We start from the raw sequence: 20,550 nt of genomic DNA, 5'->3' as shown, positions 1-20,550 counted from the left end.
GATAGCCAGCAGCTCCAGAGGGAACAGCTAGCTTACAGGTAGCACAAATCAGGCCACTGATAAAACCAAATCACACAGTGAACACAGAACAGCCACTTTAGTCAATTATTTCATACTATCAGTTTCACTTTAACAAAAAAATTCTTATTAATCTATCACAGATGGATTTGAAATCAGTAACACATTTTACCCACAATATTACTTTGCACAATTTTCATTTAAATAATTAAAATCTCAGTCAGATCAATATTTATTCACATCTTATAGCTGTCCTGAAGGGAGCATTTAAACATTTTATTGAAATTAGCCTCGGTTTATTATTGTCACATGTACTAAGATACAGAGAAAAGCTTGTCTTGCATACTGTTTATACAGATCAAGCCATTCTACAGTGCATTAAGGTAATGCAAGAACAATGCAGAATTAAATGTAAAAGCCACAGAGAAAGTGCAATGCAGATAAACAATAATGTACAAGATCATAATGACATAGACTCTGAATTCAACAGTCCGTCATAGATTGTGAGGTCATCAGTCCATCTTATCATACAATAGGTCTGTTCAAAAGTCTAATATCTTCCAGTTTGAAGCTGTCCTAAAGTTTAGTGATTTATGCTTTCAGGCTTGTGTATCTTCTGGCTGATGGGAAAAGGGAGAAGAGAGAATTCCAGGGTGGGTGGGGTCTTTGACTATGCTGGCTGCTTCACTGAGACAGTGAGAAGTCTAGACAGAGTCCATTAAGGGGAGGCTGGTTCCTGTGATGTGCTGAGCTGATTCCACAACTTTGCAGTTTTTTGCAGTCATGTGCAGAGCAGGTACCAGGCCTAGCCATTATGCATTAGACTGAATGCTTTCTATGGTGCCCCTATAAAAATATTGGCAAGGACAGATGGGGACATGCAAAATTTCATTAGCTTTCTGAGGAAGTAGAAGCATCTGAGTTAGGGAGTGAAATTCAGTACAACACCATGAAATTTTAAATGCATATAAATGCAATACTTCATTGAAATGTATACAACATTTTAAAATGTTTTTAAAACAAGTCTATTTCAGTTCTCGTTTTGCTGTCATGGAAATACAGTGCCTATGAAAAGTATTCACCCACCCACCCGGGGAAGTTTTCATGTTCTATTGTTTTACAATATTTAATCACAGTGGATTTTATTTGCCATTTTTGACACTGATCAACTGAAAAGACTCTTCCGTGTCAAAGTGAAAACAAATTTCTGTAAATTGATCCAAATTTACTACAATTATTAAATACAAAATACAGTAATTGATTGCATAATTACTCATCCCCTCCAAATCAGTATTTAGCAGATGCAACTTTGGCAGCAATTACAACCTTGAGTCTATGTGGATAGATCTTTATCAGGACACTGCAATTTTTCCCCATTCTACTGCTCAAGCTCTGTCAGATTACATGGGGATTGTGTGTCCCTTTTCAACTCCAGCCACAAATTCTCAATTGGATTGAGGTCTGGACTCTGACTTGGCAACTCTAGAACATTAACTTTGTTGTTTTTAAGACACTGTTTTGTAGCTTTAGCTTTATGCTTGGGGTCATTGCCTTGCTGGAAAACAATTCCTCTCCAAAGACACAGTTCTCTTTCAGACTACATCAAGTTTTCCTCCAGGATTTCCCTACATTTTGCTGCATTCATTTTATCCTCTACCTTCACAAGCCTTCCAGGCCTGCTGCAGTGAAACGTCCCCACAGCATAACGCAACCACCACCATGCTTCATGGTAGGGATGGTGTGTTTTTAATGATGTGCAATGTTTGTCTTACATCAAGCATAGCCACAAAGCTCAATTTTGGTTTCATCAGACCATCAAACCTTCTTCCCACTGATTTCAAAGTCTCCCACATGCCTTCTGGCAAACTCTAGCTGAGATTTCCTGTGAGTTTTTTTTTCCAAAACTGGCTTTCTCTTTGCTACTCTCCCATAAAACTGCGACTGGTAAAACACCCAGGCAACAGTTGTAGGCACTGTCTCTCCTAGCTCAGCCATTGAAGCTTGTAACTCCTCCAGAGTTGTCACAGGTCTTTTGGTGGCCCCTATCACTACTCCCCTTCTTGCACAGTCACTCACATGAGGACAGCCTGCTCTAGGCAGATTTACAGCGGGGCCATACTCTTTCCATTTCTTGATAATTGGCTTAACTGTACTCCAAGGGATATTCAAACAACAGGAATTCTGCAGATGCTGGAAATTCAAGCAACATACATCAAAGTTGCTGGTGAACGCAGCAGGCCAAGCAGCATCTGTAGGAAGAGGTGCAGTCAACGTTTCAGGCCGAGACCCTTCGTCAGGACTAACTGAAGGAAGAGTGAGTAAGGGATTTGAAAGTTGGAGGGGGAGGGAGAGATCCAAAATGATAGAAGACAGGAGGGGGAGGGATAGAGCCAAGAGCTGGACAGGTGATAGGCAAAAGGGGATACGAGAGGATCATGGGACAGGAGGTCTGGGAAGAAAGACAAGGGGGGGGTGACCCAGAGGATGGGCAAGAGGTATATTCAGAGGGACAGAGGGAGAAAAAGGAGAGTGAGAGAAAGAATGTGTGCATAAAAATGAGTAACAGATGGGGTACGAGGGGGAGGTGGGGCCTTAGCGGAAGTTAGAGAAGTCGATGTTCATGCCATCAGGTTGGAGGCTACCCAGACGGAATATAAGGTGTTGTTCCTCCAACCTGAGTGTGGCTTCATCTTTACAGTAGAGGAGGCCGTGGATAGACATGTCAGAATGGGAATGGGATGTGGAATTAAAATGTGTGGCCACTGGGAGATCCTGCTTTCTCTGGTGAACAGAGCGTAGATGTTCAGCAAAGCAGTCTCCCAGTCTGCGTCGGGTCTCGCCAATATATAAAAGGCCACATAGGGAGCACCAGGGTCCCAAACAGTCCTTCCAGGTGAGGCATCACTTCACCTGTGAGTTGACTGGGGTGATATACTGCGTCCGGTGCTCCCGATGTGCTCCCAAGCTCCTGCTTGGCCTGCTGCATTCACCAGCAACTTTGATGTATGTTCCAAGGGATATTCAGTGACTTGGAAATTTTCTTATATCCATCGCCTGATTTGTGCTTTTCAACAACCTTTTCATGGAGTTGTTGGGAGTGTTCTTTTGTCTGCATGGTGTCATTTTTGCCAGGATACTAACTTGCTAGCAGTTGGACCTTCCAGATACAGGCATATTTTTACTACAATCTATTGAAACAACTTGACTGCACACAGGTGATCTCCATTTAACTAATTTTGTGACTTCTAAAACCAATTGGCTACACTGGTGATGATTTGGTGTGTCATATTAAAATCGGTGAATACATATGCAATCAAGTGTTTCATATTTGCAATTAATTTAGATCACTTTGTAGAGATCTGTTTTCACTTTGATACAAATGAGCCCCTTTCTGTCAATCAGTGTCAAAAAAGCCAAATTAAATCCACTGTGATTCAATGTTGTAAAACAATAATACATGAAAACTTCCAAGGGAGGTGAATGCTTTTTATAGGCACTGTATATCTACAGGGAGCTTTAAGAATAACTAACATTTAATTGTTCTTTATATATAACCATTTTAGATTAATTTCTCCCCCTAGGACTGCTAGCACTATAGCCTCAAAAAATAGACCAAATTATCTGTGTAGTTCAATATCACAACACAGCTCCTGGCCCCAAATTACACTTGGGGCTTCAGTTTGTATTTGGTACTTATTAAAACACCATACTTATTAGTAAGGCTAATAACCTACCGCTTATTATAACTGCTCCAACACTGAGCGATTATAAGCATCTGGAGATTTTTCATTTTCTGTTAATGAACATGTAGTCAGCGATTTTTTTTTTACCAGTTTAATGCTTAAAAGTAGCCAATTAAATGGTATGATATTATGGTAAATTGGTACATTGGTTTATCATTGTCACCTATATTAAGGCAGAGTGAAAAGAAGATCTTGCATACCATTCATACATATCAATTCATTACGATAATGCAAAGGTAAAATAATAATAGAAAGCAGAATAAAAAGTGTTCTAGGTGCCGAGAAAGTGCAGTGCAGGTTAACAATAAGGTGCAATGTCATAACAAAGTCACCTCACAATATTGGAAAAAGCTGCAGAAACTTGCAAACTCAGCTAATTTCATCATGGGCACTAGCCTCCCCAGCATTGAGCACACCTTCAAAAGGTGATGCCTCAAAAAGCCATGCACTCAACTTTTTAGGAATAGCCTCTTACCCTCTACCATCAGATTTTTGAACATACAATGAATCCATGTACACTACCTCTCCGATTTTTTCTGCTTCTCTTTTTGCACTACTCATTTAATTTAATATATACATTTTTATTAAAATTTAATTTTTTTAAAAAATTATGTACAGTATTGCACTGACTTGCTGCTACAAAACAACAAATTTCATGACACATGCCAATCATATTAAACCTGATTCTGATTCTGAGGTAGATTGTGAGGTCAAGATCCACCTTTTCATACTAGAAGACTGTTCAATAGTCTTAAACAGCAGGATAGAAACTGTCCATGAACCTGGTGGTATGTGCTATCATGCTTTTGCATTTTCTGGCTGATGGAAGGGTGAGCTGAAGGGGAAGAAGAGAGCATGTCTGGAGTGGATGGGGTCTTTGATTATGTTGACTGCTTTACCAAAGCAATAAAAAGGGTAAGCAGAGTCCGAGGAGAGTGTCTAGTTTCTTGCAGTCACAGGCACAGCAGTTGCCATTCGACATGCCTATATTATGTTGGATGACCATATAAAAACAGTATTTGGCTGTTGAGACAATTAAATATATTAAATAGAAGAATGAAGAATACAAGCAAATGTTCCATTGATAAGAGCCTGAATCAGCTTCCAAGCTGTCAACTTAGTCACCTATAATATCAAAATTAATAAAACGAACACCTTTCCCTAAAGGATGCCCTTCATTAAGAAAATATTAAAATGACTGAGCAGTTTTCAAACATCAGGTTCCTTTAAATCTTCTCCATCTCACACTTTATATCAATGCCCTCTAGTTTTAGACTCTCCCACCCTTAAAAACAATGTGACCTTTTTAAATACTTTTAAACTTTCGAGGCTAAGCTTCCCATGCTGCAAGCAAAAATGCCCATCCAGTCTCTCCTTGTAATTCAGGCTCTTCAATCTTGCTAACATCCTTTTGATTCTTTTCTGCACCATTTCTATGAGGCTAATACATCCTTTCTACTTGACGTATCTGGCAAGGCAACCAGAAAGTGTGATCTCATCAGCACCTTGTAGAGATGTAACATAATGTCCCAGCTCTTGTACTCATTACCTTGACCAATGAAGGAAAGCTTGTCAAGCATTCTTTACATCATCTTTTCTATCTGTATCACCATGTTCAGGGAACTATAAACATAACCTTTAGGTCTTTCTGCTCTACTGCATTCCATAGGGCCCTGCCATTTATTATGTACAAATTGGCCTAGTTTAACTTAACAAGATCCATTTGTCTTAGTTAATTTCCAGCTGCCATTGTTTGGCTCACTTTCCCAGTTGTTCTAGATCCTGTTGAAGACACAGACACCATTCTTCACTTCTCAGTATACTACCAATTTTGATGTCATTCTCAAATTTACCAACTATGACAAAAATGATCTCACTCAATTTGTTAATGTAGATAGCCAACAACAGTGGACCCAGCACTGGTCACAGACCTCCAATCTTAAAAAAAAAAGCAAATCTCCACTACGATTTTCTGACTGCTTTCATCATGTCAATGTTGTATCCAATTGGCTTAGCTCAGCCTGGATCCCATGTAATCTTACCTTCCAGACCAGCCTACCATATGGAACCTTGTCAACAATTCCTTTTATCCCACAGATGTACTTGAACCACTGAGTTTCTCCAGCAGATTGTTTGTTGTTGCAGATTCCAGTATCTATCATCATGTCTCAATGTAAATAACGTCCACCATCCTGCCTCATCAAGCTTCTTGGTCACCTCTTCAAAAATCTCAGTCAATTTCTAAAGACACTACTTCACACACACAAAGCCATATTGGCTATCTTTAATCAGTTGTTGCCTTTCCAAATGCAGGCAGATCCTGTCTCTCGGAATCTCCTCCAGTAACTTTCCCAACACTGATATTAAGCTCAGCTGTTTATAGATCCATGGCTAAGTTCCCTTATTGATTCCCTACATTTCAACTTACTTTTATTAATTCCTTCAGAGTTACTTCACTACTTTGCAGTCGCTTCATTTTGACTTTGCTTTTAGTCAGTGAACTAAAGTGCACAATTCTGATTTGATGGAGACGGACGTGAGAGTATGGAGGAAGATCTGGAAAACTGAAATGCCCACTCCGCTGCCGCTGCTACTGTGTGGTAACCGGAATCTCCAGAGCAGAAGGCCCCGAATCCTCGGCTTTGCTTGTTTCAGCAGCCGGGGCTAGGTCGAAGGCGCTCGGCAGAGGATGGCGCTCGGGAGGCTGTATCGGAGGGGCTGGTCGGAGGCTCAAAGTTTTCGGATGGATGGACTCAGTGTCGGCTGTGGTCGGCTGCTTCCAAGGCATCGGCAAATTGACGGTGCCTGGAGGTTTATGGCAGGGAGTTTCTCCCTTTTGCCGCCTGCTATCGGGGACTTTGGGACTTTTTTTTTTACCGTGCCCATGGTTTGTTCTTCATCAAATTATGCTATTGCTTTGCACTGCTGTAACCATATGTTATAATTATGTGGTTCTGTCAGTGTTAGTCTTTGGTTTGTCCTGTTTTCTGTGATATCAATGTATCATTTCTTAATGCATGTATGCATTTCTAACTGACAATAAAAGAGGACTGAGTGTTCTCATAATCTAACTAAGTTATTTTTGTTGTTCATCGTCATATTTGGTAAGTAATTTTCCTCTGTGCCTTATACAGACACAAATCTTGTTGAGGAGTTCTATAACATACCGATTATATAGGAGAAAACTCATGTGTTTGGATAACTAGAATTCTTGCACTCGGATTGTCTTTGCATTGATTCTCCGTGGTGATTAAACCACAATATGTCATTTAAAATACCCTCACACGTATTCAAACCTCTTCCATCTCACTCAACTGGGGTGTATGGGGTGTCAGGGAGGGGTAGCACCTCTGGTAGGGGAACATGTCGCGATCTTTTCAAGGCGGTTAGTCCATCTTTGGTCCCCACCTGGCACTCAGCTCTCACCTGTGGCTCCTTGTAGCTGTTTGCATGCGACAGCAGCCACACCCCGGGCAACGGCTTCCACAAGCCAGCTAAACCAGGTGAGGGTTGCCGACAGATCTCAAACCCTCGGTGAGATAGGGCGATGTCTATCCCAGCATGTGAAGACAGACTCCGGCAGATTGAGCAGACGAGACCAATGGAAGGTCCAATGGTCAAGAAGGCGGTCTCTGCAAGCGTCGTGGAACATGTAGAGCACGACAAGACACAGAAGATGTCCTGGTCATCCACTGCACTAGTCCCATCTCCAGTCGTCTCAACTCTTGTCTTGCCACTGGATACAGATGGGAATTGGGAAGAGAGAGTAAGGCTGATGCTGTGCAACTCTCCCTCACCTAAATCCAAATCAAGCGCTTGTCTCGACACCAAAAGCCGGCTGGTGGCGCAGTGACATCAGCGCCAGACTCCGGAGCGAAGGTTCCCAAGTTCAAATTCAGTCCGGCCGCTTCCAGGCACACTTTCTATCCGTGCCGGGTTGAGTGTCAAGCTAGCAACTCGACCTTGTAAAAAGCACTTAATGGTGTCCAGGTCTTCATCGATGACGATGGACAAACCTTATCTCACTCAACACTCCCATAATCTTCTCCATCTTTCAAACTCTTCATGAAGCTCCAATTGTTGAAGTTCCTTCATTTCCTTTGCTCCACTGTTGGTGACTTACACTTCATCTACTTTGGTATGAAACTCCTGAACTCCCTTCTCAAATGTCTGTACATTGCTATCTGTCCCTCCACTAAAATGATTAAATTATTGGTTTTAATGTCACTTCATACCATTGGTAATACCCTCCCTGGAATATTGAAAGGACCATATCAATACAAGTTATCGATTATGTTACTTGACGTATTCTATTCCTATTTTCTTCTCATTACATGCAACATTCTATGCCATGGCATTGCTCTAACAAGACTATTGCAAAATATGGGAGCAGAATTAGACCATGTGGCCCATCAATTCTGCCACACCATTCAATCATGGCTTATTTCTCTTTCTCTCAACACCATTCTCCAGCTTCTCTGTGTAACTATTAAAATTCCTATTAAACAAGAACATATTACTATCTGCCTTAAATACACCCAATGATGACCTCCACAGCCCTCTGTGGCTACAAATTCCACAGGATTTGTAGATGAATAACCTCTAGCTGAATAAATTCCTGCTCATCTCAGTTCTGAAGAGACATGCCTTTATTGTGAGGTTGTGCCCTCAGATCGTATACTCACCTTGTAACAGAAACATCCTCACATGTTCACTCTGTCCATGCTCTTTGGTATTCAGTAGGTTTCAATCGGATCTTCCTTCATCCTTCTAAACTCCATCAAGTACAGGCTAAAGCAGGGGTTCCCAAACTTATTTTATGTCATGGACCATACCATTAAGCTAGCAGTCCATGGACCCCAGTGTGGAAACCCAAGTAGAGCCATCAAACTCTCCTCATATGTTAAGGCTTTCATTCCCTACATTATTCCTGTGAACACTGTCTGGATTCTCACCAGACCCAGCACATCTTAACTTAGATAAAGGACCCAAAATTGCTCGCAAGACCATGCCAATCATCCATAAACAGGGCAAGTAAATTAAATAATTTCATGGTAAATGGATGAATTAGACATATTGAGAGTAAAGTTCCTATTTCCCTTCAAGATATATTAAAAAATAATTTCCTTTATCTCTTGATATCCAGACCAAATCTACTGTAATTTAGGTATTCTTGACAAATATAAACAGAGACTTGAGAATTCATAGACTTGCAGCAGAGATCAAAATAGAAAATGCTTATGTAATGTAATATTATATCTGACCTAGTGGACCCAATAGTGCAACAATCAGCCAGTCTCACTTCTGGTTCCTGTACATCAGCAGGACAGAATTTCTCTCAACATCTTGGTGCCACATAAATGAATTTGGGAAAAAGTGTTAACAAACTAATATTCAGTATTCATTAAATCCATCAAGTATGCAATCCACCCAGAACTGCCACAACACAAATTGCACATTTCCTTCTATATTTGTCATTCACCTTTGTTCTCTGCAGAATCTATGAAGGTGCACAGCATTGAATCATGGCCTGCATGGAATTCTGAATTAATATGAATCAGTGGACACATCAGAAACATTTAGAACATCTTAGTTACAGATCTATCTAAATACAGGAAAACAGACAGCATCAAAAAAGTTTGCTCATTTTTGTTACAAGTTCAGAAAGATTACAATTGCAAAATATAACTAAATATAGATTTAAAACATTAAAACATAGCCGCAATGTCTCCAGCTTTACATCAATCCATTTATATAAATTTGTATTATGAATTATGGTAAACTAAATCATACATGCTGTAACAATCTGCAAAAATAACTAAGTGACATTTATTATGATAATTTTTTGTGGAAATATACATTCCTCTGATACAATATATTATTTTTCTTACCCTTCCATATTATGAGAGTTGACAGTTGTCTCCTATTTGCAAGTAAATCATTTGAATAACTAAATGGGAGCCAACTAGCCTGTTATATTTTTCCTCTACAGAGAGAAGAAACTGTGTTTGTATACATCCTCCTTGTGACCAGAGATCAAAAAATCATGTGGGTAAATGCAGGTGCAGATTATCCAACCAATTTGTGATACAGTTCCATTAGGCTGCATGTGACCTTGATGTATTCTAATACCACAGCAAAATAAAAAACATACACAATCTACCAATGAGACTTCAAATAATTATTCCAATTACGTTCCACTGTTTGCAAAAACAATTTCATAATTAAAATTACCACTGCAAATTAATGCAAGCCTTCACTCAGCACTTGGGTGCAGGTTTTCTGCAAGAAAGCTATACTTATTTGCTCCATAGTTCTACAGTTTTGAGTAAGAAACTATGGTCTGTTTACTTGCCTGTCTGCCACACACGTATAATTAAAACATAAAGAACGTAAGAAATAAGAGCAGGAGAAGGCCATCTGGCTCGTCGAGATGCCTTTCAATAAGATCATGGCTGATCTGGCCATGGACTCATCTCCACCCACCTGTCTCTTCCCCATAACACTTAATTCCTCTACTATGCAAAAATCTATCCAACCTTGTCTTAAATATACTCACTGAGGTAGCCTCCACTGATTCATTGGGCAGAGAATGCCACAGATTCACCACTTTCTGGGAACAACAGTTCCTCCTCATCTCCATCCTAAGTCTACTCTCCCGAATCTTGAGGCTATATTCCCTAGTTCCTACCAGTGGAACCAACTTTCCTGCCTCTATCTTATCTATCCGTTTCATAATTTTATATGTTTCTATAAGATCTCTCATTCTTCTGAATTCCACTAAGTGCAGTCCCAGGCAACTCAATCTCTCCTCATAATCTAACCCCCTCATCTCTGGAATCAACCCGGCAAACCTCATCTGTACCGCCTCCAAAGCCAGTGCATCCTTCCTCAAGTAAGGAGACCAGAACAGCACACAGTTCTCCAGGTACGGTCTCACGAATAACCTGTACAGTTGCAGCACAACCTGCTCTTAAATTCAATCCCTCTAGCAATGAAGGCCAACATTCCATTTGCCTTCTTGATAGCCTGCTGCACCTGCAAACCAACCTTTTGTGATTCATGTATAGGCAACATAAAAGCTACATAAATTCTTCATAATAAATACACAAACATTTGCTCTCCATGAAAGGGCTACACAAGGCATAGTAAAGTTGCAGCATTCTATTGAGTTCACTGGCTTACTTAATGATCAATCCCTCAGTCTGCACACTCGCACCTGAATTCCAGTGGAGGGTAATGAATGCTTGGTTAAGTGAGGCAAAGTGGAATGTCCAACTTTGTAAAGAAGATTAAATATGTTTTCAATATAATGGAAAATAGTTGATTTTGTACAATCAGTGAAACCTACAGAGCTGCACTTAGCACAAGTTATTATTTGTACAATATCTATATAAAGATGTCAAAGTATTCACACATATCATTTTAAAATACATTCTTGAGATATATATGTGCAGTTATTATCAGAATGTTTTAAAATAATACTCAATTCATGATGAGGTTTCCTTTTCTGGAAGTAATCATTCGTTAACTGGCAATAGGTGGTTTATTTTTATGCAAATATTTCAGATGATGTAGTTTTTAATCAGATCAATGGTGTTTTCAAGTAAAATATACTAGAGCTTAGAAATGTTAATAGTTTCTGTATTTGGTTGTTCAAGTTTGATAATTATCTTTCTAGGTAAAAGTTTCTGAATATCAAAAAGTGAACAATAATTACAATATGCTATCTGCTCAGAAGGTACAGATCAATAAAACACACCTTCAAACTGAAGATAGTGTTCAAATACATGCAAGGTTGAGATTTTGTACAAAGTATTTATATTACCAATTCAAGATGTGTGGTATCTCTAAAGGTTTTAATAATTTACCAGTTATATAAATTACAGTGAGATTACATCATTTCACCCTTCAATCTATTCTAAGCCAGATCATGTATGATTGAACCAAACTCCAATGCAGCCTCTTCTACATTCATGAAACCTGACGTATATTGGGGGACGACTTTGTTGAGCACCTTTGCTCCATCCACAAGAAGCAGGATTTCCCAGTGGCAGACCAATTTTAATTCCAATCTCTGTTCCCATTCCAACATGTCCATGGCCTCATCTACTGCCATAATGAAGACACCCTCAGGTTGGAAGACCAAGACTTCACATTCTGTTGGGGTAGCCTTCAACCTGATGACATGAATATAAATATCTCAAACTTCCAGTAATTATTCCCTGTCCTCCTTTCCTCTTCTACCATTCCCCACTCTGGCTTCCCTCTTACTCGTCTCCGCATCTGTCTATCACTTCCCCCTGGTGCCCCTCCTCCCATGGTCTACTCTCCTCTGCTGTCAGATTCCTCCTTCTTCAGCCTTTAACTTTTCCATCTATCACCTCCCAGCTTCTCACTTCAAACCCCTCCCCTCCCCTTCCCCACTTACCTGGCTGCACCTATCACCTTCCAGCTTGTACTCCTTCTCCCACCACCACCTTATTCTGGTTTCTCCCCCCCCCCCCACTTCCCAAGTGTTGACTGCTTATTCCTTTCCACAGATGCTACCTGGCCTGTTGAATTCCTCAGGAAGTATTTTATATGTTGCTCCAATTGTCTACCATTGCTTCATAATTATTTGTTCAACATGAACCTATTGATCTACAGAAAATACCAACTGATCGCATCCACTGTCCTGATGCATGATAATATTCCAGATTTACACATGCTTTCATACAAAAAGACCTTTCGCATTTTTCACTCACAAAATGCACACCTATAAACTTAATTTGGCTCTCTTGCTCTGCATCAGTCAAGAGGGTCTCACGACAATATGGAAAATGTTCCTGAATTTAAGATAGGTGGAATCAAAATTTTACGTATACCATCTACAGTGTGTCAAAATGTAAATTATATATTAATAAATTGTGCATAGTTTCATTAACATATTTTAAAGCTCTACAAATTAAATACGATTGTGACAACAAGCAATATAGTAAGAGCCAAAAATACCTGAACTACAATAATTTGATTTAAAATGATTGTCTCATTTCAGTAGTGTCTTAGTTTCTTAAATATATTCAATCCAAAATTCTGAGCCAATCTTAATTTATATCCATTATTTAGATTAAATTCACAATCCAGCAATTCATTCTGTAACAATGTAGTTTCCTTCCATTGTGAAAATCACAAAAATAACATGCTATCTTAAAAAAAAATCTATAATACCATATTAAGTGTCTTCAACAGACTTCAAAACTGTAAAAAAGCACTACATGCCTATTGCAGGACATAACTACCAATAAGAGATTGCAATTGCAAATTTAATCAACATTACAATCTACAGTCAGCAAATCATAACAACTTCTTGACAAGCAGACTAATAAATGATTTCTATTTTCTGCTATATATGTAGCATAAACCAAACCAAAATTGGACAGGAATTTAAAAAGTTAGCTCTGGTGCCTTAACTATTCCAAATCCCACTTCCCAATGTCCCACTCCCAGCACCCACATTTTTCTTCAGATTATTCCATAAACATTTTGCACTGTAAAAAGATAACCTTCCCAATCCAATTTGGCTCCAGTATTCTATATTAAACTTTGGAGTTCTACACACAAATTAAAACTTCAAAAAAAAACAAAAGTCCAACGTCGAAAGAAGACATACAGTACAGGCACTAAAACAAGGGGTGTGAACTCCCATCCAGTCTCACAGTCATCTTCATCAATCATCAACGCAGAATATAATTTTAGTTGAAATGTATTGTGCATAGGTGTCAGCTTCCTTACCTGTCGTCGTTCTGAAAGGACTGGTCACCCAGCAGCAAGTCCCTGAACCGGTACCTGGGCGGCAGAGGTGGGACGTCGGTCTCCAGCTCGTTCATCTTCAAGGAGGAGATGTCCAAGATGACCCCGTCGCTGCTCCGGCTCTGCCCGCCACCGACGGCCGAGGGTCTGCGGAGAGAGCAGGGCGAGCGGTGAGCACGCGTCGAGGGGCAGCGCGAGCTCAGCTCCCAGACCACGGCGCGCGACGCTACCGCCGGATCCATCTCAGGCGCCCGCGGAGCGCGCTCGCCCAGTCGCGCGGCCCCGTCCCCGGCCGCGCGCACGGTCCCCGGCACCACTGCCCCGGGCATTGCGGTGCAGAGTGGCCGCAGCCGGAGGGAGCACATCGGTGCCGGCGGGAGTGGGGAACGTTGTCCGCGAGTAGCGGGAAAGGAGGCGCAGAGTCTCCGAGCGGTGCGGGAGGGGAGTGATCCAAATGCGGCTCGTGGTGGTGCAGCGAGCGACTGACGGAGATTGATGGCGGTAGAGTCGAGGGATGCGGGTGAAGGGGAGGGAGGGAGGGAAGGGGGGAATGCAAGATGGAGAGAGACGGGTAGAGGAGGTGGTGGTGGTGGAGGAATGAGACGAAGTGGGAGATGGAGAGTTGATGGCGTTGGGTTAGGGAGGGAGAGAGAGACGGTGTGAGTGAAGAGGAAAGGGATGGGGATTAGGGAGAAAGGCGTGCTGGGGGTTGAAGAGAGGGGGAATTGGGGATGGAGGGCATTGAGTGAGAGAGATGGGTTGGAATGGAGCAAGACTAGTTGGGAAGAGAGGGACAGGGTGGCATGAGAGTTAGAGAGAGGCTGGGTGAGTGAGAAAGCAGAAGAGATGGGATGGAGAGGAAAGGTGAGAATTTGTAGCCAGTCTGAAAGTCAGGGTGGCGGGGGAGGTTGGGGGGGGGGGTAATAAGGTGGGAGAACTTTGACTTGTGGGGAGCGTGTAGTGAAGAAATAGGAGCAAAGAGTGGTTGAATAATGGGGGTATGGGGGTAAAGAGGTGGTTGGTAACTTTGGAAGGAGTGAAGAGGAGGTAGAGTGTGGGTAGTGGGGCAGGGCAGAAAGCATTGGGATGCAGAGAAGACTGGCATATGGAGGATGAGGTGAGAAATGTAAGGGGTATATGTGAGGCATGGGGGATTTAGCAGAGGGTGAGCCAGAGGTGCTGGGAGTGAAGAGGAAGAAGGAGTGAAGGTGACACAGGGGATCAAATGATAAAGAGGCCATTGGGGAGTTGCATGATGATTAGTGTGTGCATCAATGGCTGTGATGGGGAGTGGTCTATGGGTGGAACAGAATGAGAAGATGGTGTGGGGTGGAAGAGCAAGGAATGGAGAGGAGATGAGGAAGAGGGTGTGAGAGAGTTTTAGGGTAGTAATAGGGGAATGGGAAAGAACCACAGGAAGTAGATAAAGGGCAAATGGAAGGGAGCAGGGTTATGGAGAAGAATGAAGAGTGAGGATAGTGGGTAAGTGAAGGAGGGTTGATATCGACAAATGATGAGTGGGAAGAAGTGAGGGTGACAATTGGAAAGTATGAGCAGGAATGGTTATGATTGTTATGATGGGAAAGGGTGGAGAGATGAAGATCAAAGTGATTGCAGAGTAGTAGATGAGTCACTTGGGTGAGTTAGATTGATGGATGAAACTGTGATATGGAGAGAAAGCAAGAGAGGGAATGGAAGACACATAAACTGGCATAAGATGGTGTTTCTGATTGATTGGATCTCTTCCTCTACAACTGCCCATCCAGGCTGCTTTCCAGGGTTTTTTACCAACTTTCCAGGGTGTAAATGCCACACTCTCTTCTTCAATCCTATGATCATTAACTTTAAATATATGCTCCCTTGCTCAAGTCATTCTGGCTGAGGGTTCTCATACACCTCAGTGTCCCTTCCACATCTCAGTTCGGCCAGTCTTCCTTCATAGATAATCTTCGAAATTCAAAGTAAGTTTATTATCAAAGTTTAAACTTCATCTCTGTAGCTCTTATAGAACTTTTCTAACACAATTTATCCCATAATGTTGTGACCAGAACTGAAGGCAGTACTCAAGCTGTGTCCCAATTAGTGTTGCCTTCACTCATTCTGTCTACGTAATGGCCTGGAGGATGTTTCTATTTGCAGGCACAAGTCACAACATTTTGAAATGTGTTTTTATAAAACAATTGAAGCTTACAACTTTTTACCCTGCAGGTATCTAAATTGTCCAATAATAATACCATGAGCAATAAAAACTCATCTATTCCAATAAAAGTCACATTATTTGTAACCGGAAATTATTACTGATTGAAGTATTTTAGCGCAGAGCTATATTACCCAAACAGTAGGAGTTTCACAAGGTAAGAAAAATGGTTTTTTGCTTAGGGCTGAATGACTTTCATAAGAGTTCTTTGATTTGTTTTTACTTAAGTGACAGAAGCAAGAGGCAATTCAAATGTTGAAGTGGCATAAGATTAGAAAAAAAAATTGACCAATCTTACAATATATATTGACTATGCTTTAATGTAGATTTAAACAGGAATGGGTTATTTGAAAGTGGGTCATTCATTCTCGCCACTGGGAAATATCATTCATATCCTTCTTGGAGTGACTTGTTTTTTTTCTCTCTCTTTGCTATACATTAGTTCAGAATCATTACGCAGAAAGAGGAGATTTATTCCAGTGTTCTTAGGCTAGGTCATTGAAAGAGCTATCCAAATTGTTCTTTCACCATTGACCCACAGTTTTATTCTTTACAAATAATTAACCAAATCCATTTTGAAATTTATGATTGAATATGCCTTAACATCTTCTCAGACACTGCATTCCAGTGAAAAAACTTACTGTTTATTTTTTAAATATAATTGCCAGCTCCAAGTTTTTTATCAATCAGATTTGACTGATTTATTATTTTTCGTGATTTTACATCTTAGTATTTTCAGCAAATGGCTTTCAGTATCCACACAATAGTGAAGAAAATTAAACTGCCTTCTTTCATTTGAACGCCCCAGCATTCATGAGTTTCGTCATTAAATCTTATTGATAGATTTGAACTAATAGCTAATGTCTATTAGTTATAACACAACATAAATTTCACTACCAAATCAAGTTCTGTAAAATCTCTTCAGTGCTCAGAATTCTCGCCAAGTATTGAGGTTGGGCTGTTCAGACAGGAAAATAACAGTTTAATCATTAGTCTATTGTGTTAGCTGCTTGCAGCGGGAGTACAAATACGAGTGTGATATACCCCTTTTCTAAAGGCAGCAGGTGCTCACAGTGGGTGGCAGCAACTCACTCCAAAAAACTGTCACTCCTGCATGAAATTGAACAGCATCTTAGCTACTTTAAATGGGGCATTGCAGCCAGGCTGAATTCATTCTCATCCATGGTCCAGATAGAGGAGATGAAGTTGTGGACCAATATTCCCCTCCAGTGTTCAGAGATCACTATTGCAAACAATTGGTGATCAAACTTATTACTCCCCTGCCTGAATGGTTTGTCTGGGACATTAAATATTGAGCGCTAGAAGAGATTTCTCTGTGATTTTAATGTTTGGGAACACGTCTTAGGGTTAGGAAAGAACATTGCAAAATACAGAGGAAATGTGTCAAGTTTATCTATGTATCCAGGCTACCAATCCACTAATGTGGCAGACCTTAACTGAAATGATCCAATAATTACCTCAGTTCAGGGCCAATTAGGAATGCACAATAAATTTGGTTTTCATTAACAACAGCTATGTGCCATGAGTAAATAAAGAATTAAATGTAACAAAGATGCAGCGTAATATTAGGATATGTTACAAGGGGGTTTTTTTTTCCTGCTCCTAGCATTGATGCAGTGACGCAGTAGCAGAATAATTGGGCATTGCTGTGCATAGTTCCAAGATTATTTTTGAAAAAAGAACATGATAATTCACTTAGTGGCAAGTTAAAATGGGAAGATAAGAACTCCAAGAGCAAAGCAGGGACTCAGTAGCCTATAGTGACACACCTAAAGTATTCCCTCCACCTGCAAGACAGCCAGGAGTGTGATGGAAGACCAAAGCAACACATACATGTTGCTGGAGGAACTCAGAAGGTCAGGCAGCATCAATGGAAATGAATAAACAGTCAACGTTTCGAGACTGACATGTGGGGGATAGAGAGAGACAGGTGGGAAGGAGAGGGAATTTGGGGGATGGAGGGGATTGACTGAGATAGACAATTTAACTGAGAAGGAAGGGGGAAGATGCCAGAATAAAAAGGTCGAGAAAGGGGAAAGATGTTAGCTGGAAGGTGATAGGTGAAGCAGGTGGGTGGGAAAGATCAAGTGCTGGAGAAGAAAGAACCTGATAGGAGAGAAAAGTGGACCATAGGAGAAAGGGAAGGAAGAGGGGATCAGGGGGAGTAGTAGTCAGGTGAGAAGAAGTATTTCTCACCTGCCTATAACCCCCCCCCCACCGTTTATTCACTTCCATAGATGCTGCCTGACCTGCTGAGTTCATCCAGAATTTCGTATGTGTTGCTTTGGATTTCCAGCATCTGCAGACTTTCTTGTGTATGTGATGGAAGACATTCACTCTCCTGGATGAATACACCTCCAACAATGCTCAGGGAACTTGATGCCATCGAGGGCAAAATATCCCATCCGCAAGCCTAAGCATTCATTCTAAGCCTAAATATTGTGCCATCTACAAAAATACTCTGTAGTTACAATCTTAGCACATTCTAAATCCACAATCTCTGCATCAAGATGAACCTGACCTTGGAAAAAAATAACCTGCCAACGTCCATTGTACGGCTTCCACATAAAAGACAACCTTAACTCAATTGCAGCGAGAAAGGACATTGTATTGCTTAAAGGTGAAGGATCACCTTGATGTTACTGAATAGCCATACAGGGTCAAGAGACTAAATAGCCTATACCTTTAACATCTGTGTCATTATGCATTCCTGATCCAACTTTATGGATGCCACCTCCCCCCAATTGCTGATGCTTCTGGTTAGGTGTATCAATCAACCTGGTCACTAAATGTAATAATGCACAAAGTCAGGAGAGCAGGAGACAATTTCCCTTAATTTATGTATACCTCAAAGGGAACGGTTTAGAGGGGAGATTTGAAGTAATTAATGCACTCAAGAACTAACTGCACCTCCAGCCAAATTGTTCACATACAGTTAATATACTGTAATGTAGAAAATTGCCTAGGTATATTCAGTTCACACGAAGTAGAACAAATTAAATCCAGCTAATTACAGTCCAACTCTCAATCATCAATAGTGTTATTATAGGAGTCATTCACTGAACAATTAAGCAGCACCGACTCTCTAAGCACCTGTCCCCAATGCCCAGCTTGTATTTTGCCAGGGCCATTGAGTTGAATTCCAGACCTGACATCAAGGCAGCATATCACCACGTGGTACCAAAACAAAACAGAAAAGTAGATGTCAATGCATTTCAAGGCGGGTTTAACCTGTGATTAAAGTAATAACTTGCACAAAGAACGATGACTGTAATCAATCACTTCAGCCCCAGAACATAATTGAAGAAGTATCTATGGTCAGTATGCTACACCCAGCCATTTTCTGCTACTTCCTCAAGAACTCTCCTTCATAAGTTATTTATTTATTCAGATACAGCACAGAGTAGTCCCTTCCAGCCCTTTGAACCGCAATCTCCTGATTTAACTTCATGAGTCAATTTATAATGACGAATTAACCTAAAAACCAGTACACCTTTGGACTGTCGGAGGAAACCCACCTGGTCACAGGGAAAACATACAAACTCCTTACAGGCTGCACCAGGACTTGAGCCCAGTTTATCTGTGCTGTAAAGCATTGTCCTAACCACTGCACTCTGTGCTGCCCTTCATGACATCAGAAGCAGAAGTGTCCACTGATGTGTGAGAATATTCATTTCCATTGGCAGCTGATCAAAGATTTGATTGATGCATCAGAAATGAAGTTGTTGTTGATGTCTGCAAACTGTAGGAGCTTGACAAATTCAGATATGAGCTGTTAAGTGGCAAATGACATTCTTGCCACCAAACTATCTTCAACAAGAGAGGGTTTATACACCTCATGATATTAGAACATAGAATAGTACAGGCCCCTCAGCCCACAACCTTGTGCCAAACTTTTAACCTACTCTGACATCAACCTAACCCTTCCCTCCACTTGTCTTTCATTCATGTGTCTATCTAAGAATCTCTTAAATGTCCCTAATGTATCTGCCTCTGCCAGCATTCCATGCACCTATTGCTCAGTAAAAAAACTGAACTCTGATATCCCCTTATATTTTCCTCCAAACATCTTAAAGTTATTCCCCCTTGTATTAACCATTTCTGCCCTGGGAAAAGTCTCTGGCTGTCCACTCTGTCTATGCCTCATTTTGTACACCTCTGCTAGGTCACCTTGCATCCTCCTTCACGCCAAAGAGAAAAACCCTAACTCACTCAACCTATCCTCATGAGACATGCTCTCTATTCCAAGTAGCACTCTGGAAAATCTCCTCTGCACCCTCTCTTAAACTTCCACATCCTTCCTAGAATCAGGTGACCAGAACTGAATGCAATACTCCAAGTGTGGTCTAACCAGAGTTTTGTAGAGCTGCAACTTTAACTCGCACTCTTGAACTCAATCTCCCCCAACTACTGAAGGCCCTCTTAATGATCCTATCAACTTGTGCTGTAACTCTGAGAGATCTACTACCACATCCTCCATCTACTAGCACATCCATTGCTTTGGTTCATCAGTTTGGTTTGTCTCAAAGAATATTGTTCAATAATATTATCAAGATCGTTACTTTCCACATCTGGAAGTCACCATTGACCAGAAATTCAACTGGACTAGCCATATTAAAAGCAGCTCAGAGGCTAGGTACTCGACAGTGTCCCTAGAATCTTTTGACTATCTACAAATAATAAATTAAACATACGATGATGTGCTTTCCACAGATCCAACAACACTCACGTTGAGTCCTGATGAAGGGTCTCAGCGCAAATCAATGACTGTTTATTCCT

The 20,550-nt window shown here is 40.9% G+C and overlaps 1 protein-coding gene across 4 annotated transcripts in view; it reads right to left on the bottom strand.

The window, feature by feature from the left end:
- The window catches only part of kcnt1b (potassium sodium-activated channel subfamily T member 1b), a 436,729-nt gene that overhangs the window by 375,147 nt on the left and 41,032 nt on the right, over positions 1 to 20,550 (bottom strand). For 3 of the 4 annotated variants that reach the window (XM_063073587.1, XM_063073584.1, XM_063073585.1), the window contains exon 2: positions 13,536 to 13,700. In XM_063073587.1, the coding sequence (XP_062929657.1) occupies positions 13,536 to 13,630 (95 nt within the window). In that variant the 5' untranslated portion in view covers positions 13,631 to 13,700. Of the gene's footprint in view, positions 1 to 9,652; positions 9,762 to 13,535; positions 13,701 to 20,550 lie in introns of those variants that run through there. The other variant, XM_063073588.1, reaches the window with a different exon arrangement.

The sequence above is a fragment of the Mobula hypostoma genome, chromosome 21 (assembly GCF_963921235.1).
Source record: "Mobula hypostoma chromosome 21, sMobHyp1.1, whole genome shotgun sequence".
Lineage (NCBI taxonomy): Eukaryota > Metazoa > Chordata > Chondrichthyes > Myliobatiformes > Myliobatidae > Mobula > Mobula hypostoma.
This window is presented reverse-complemented; position numbering and strand designations above follow the sequence as displayed.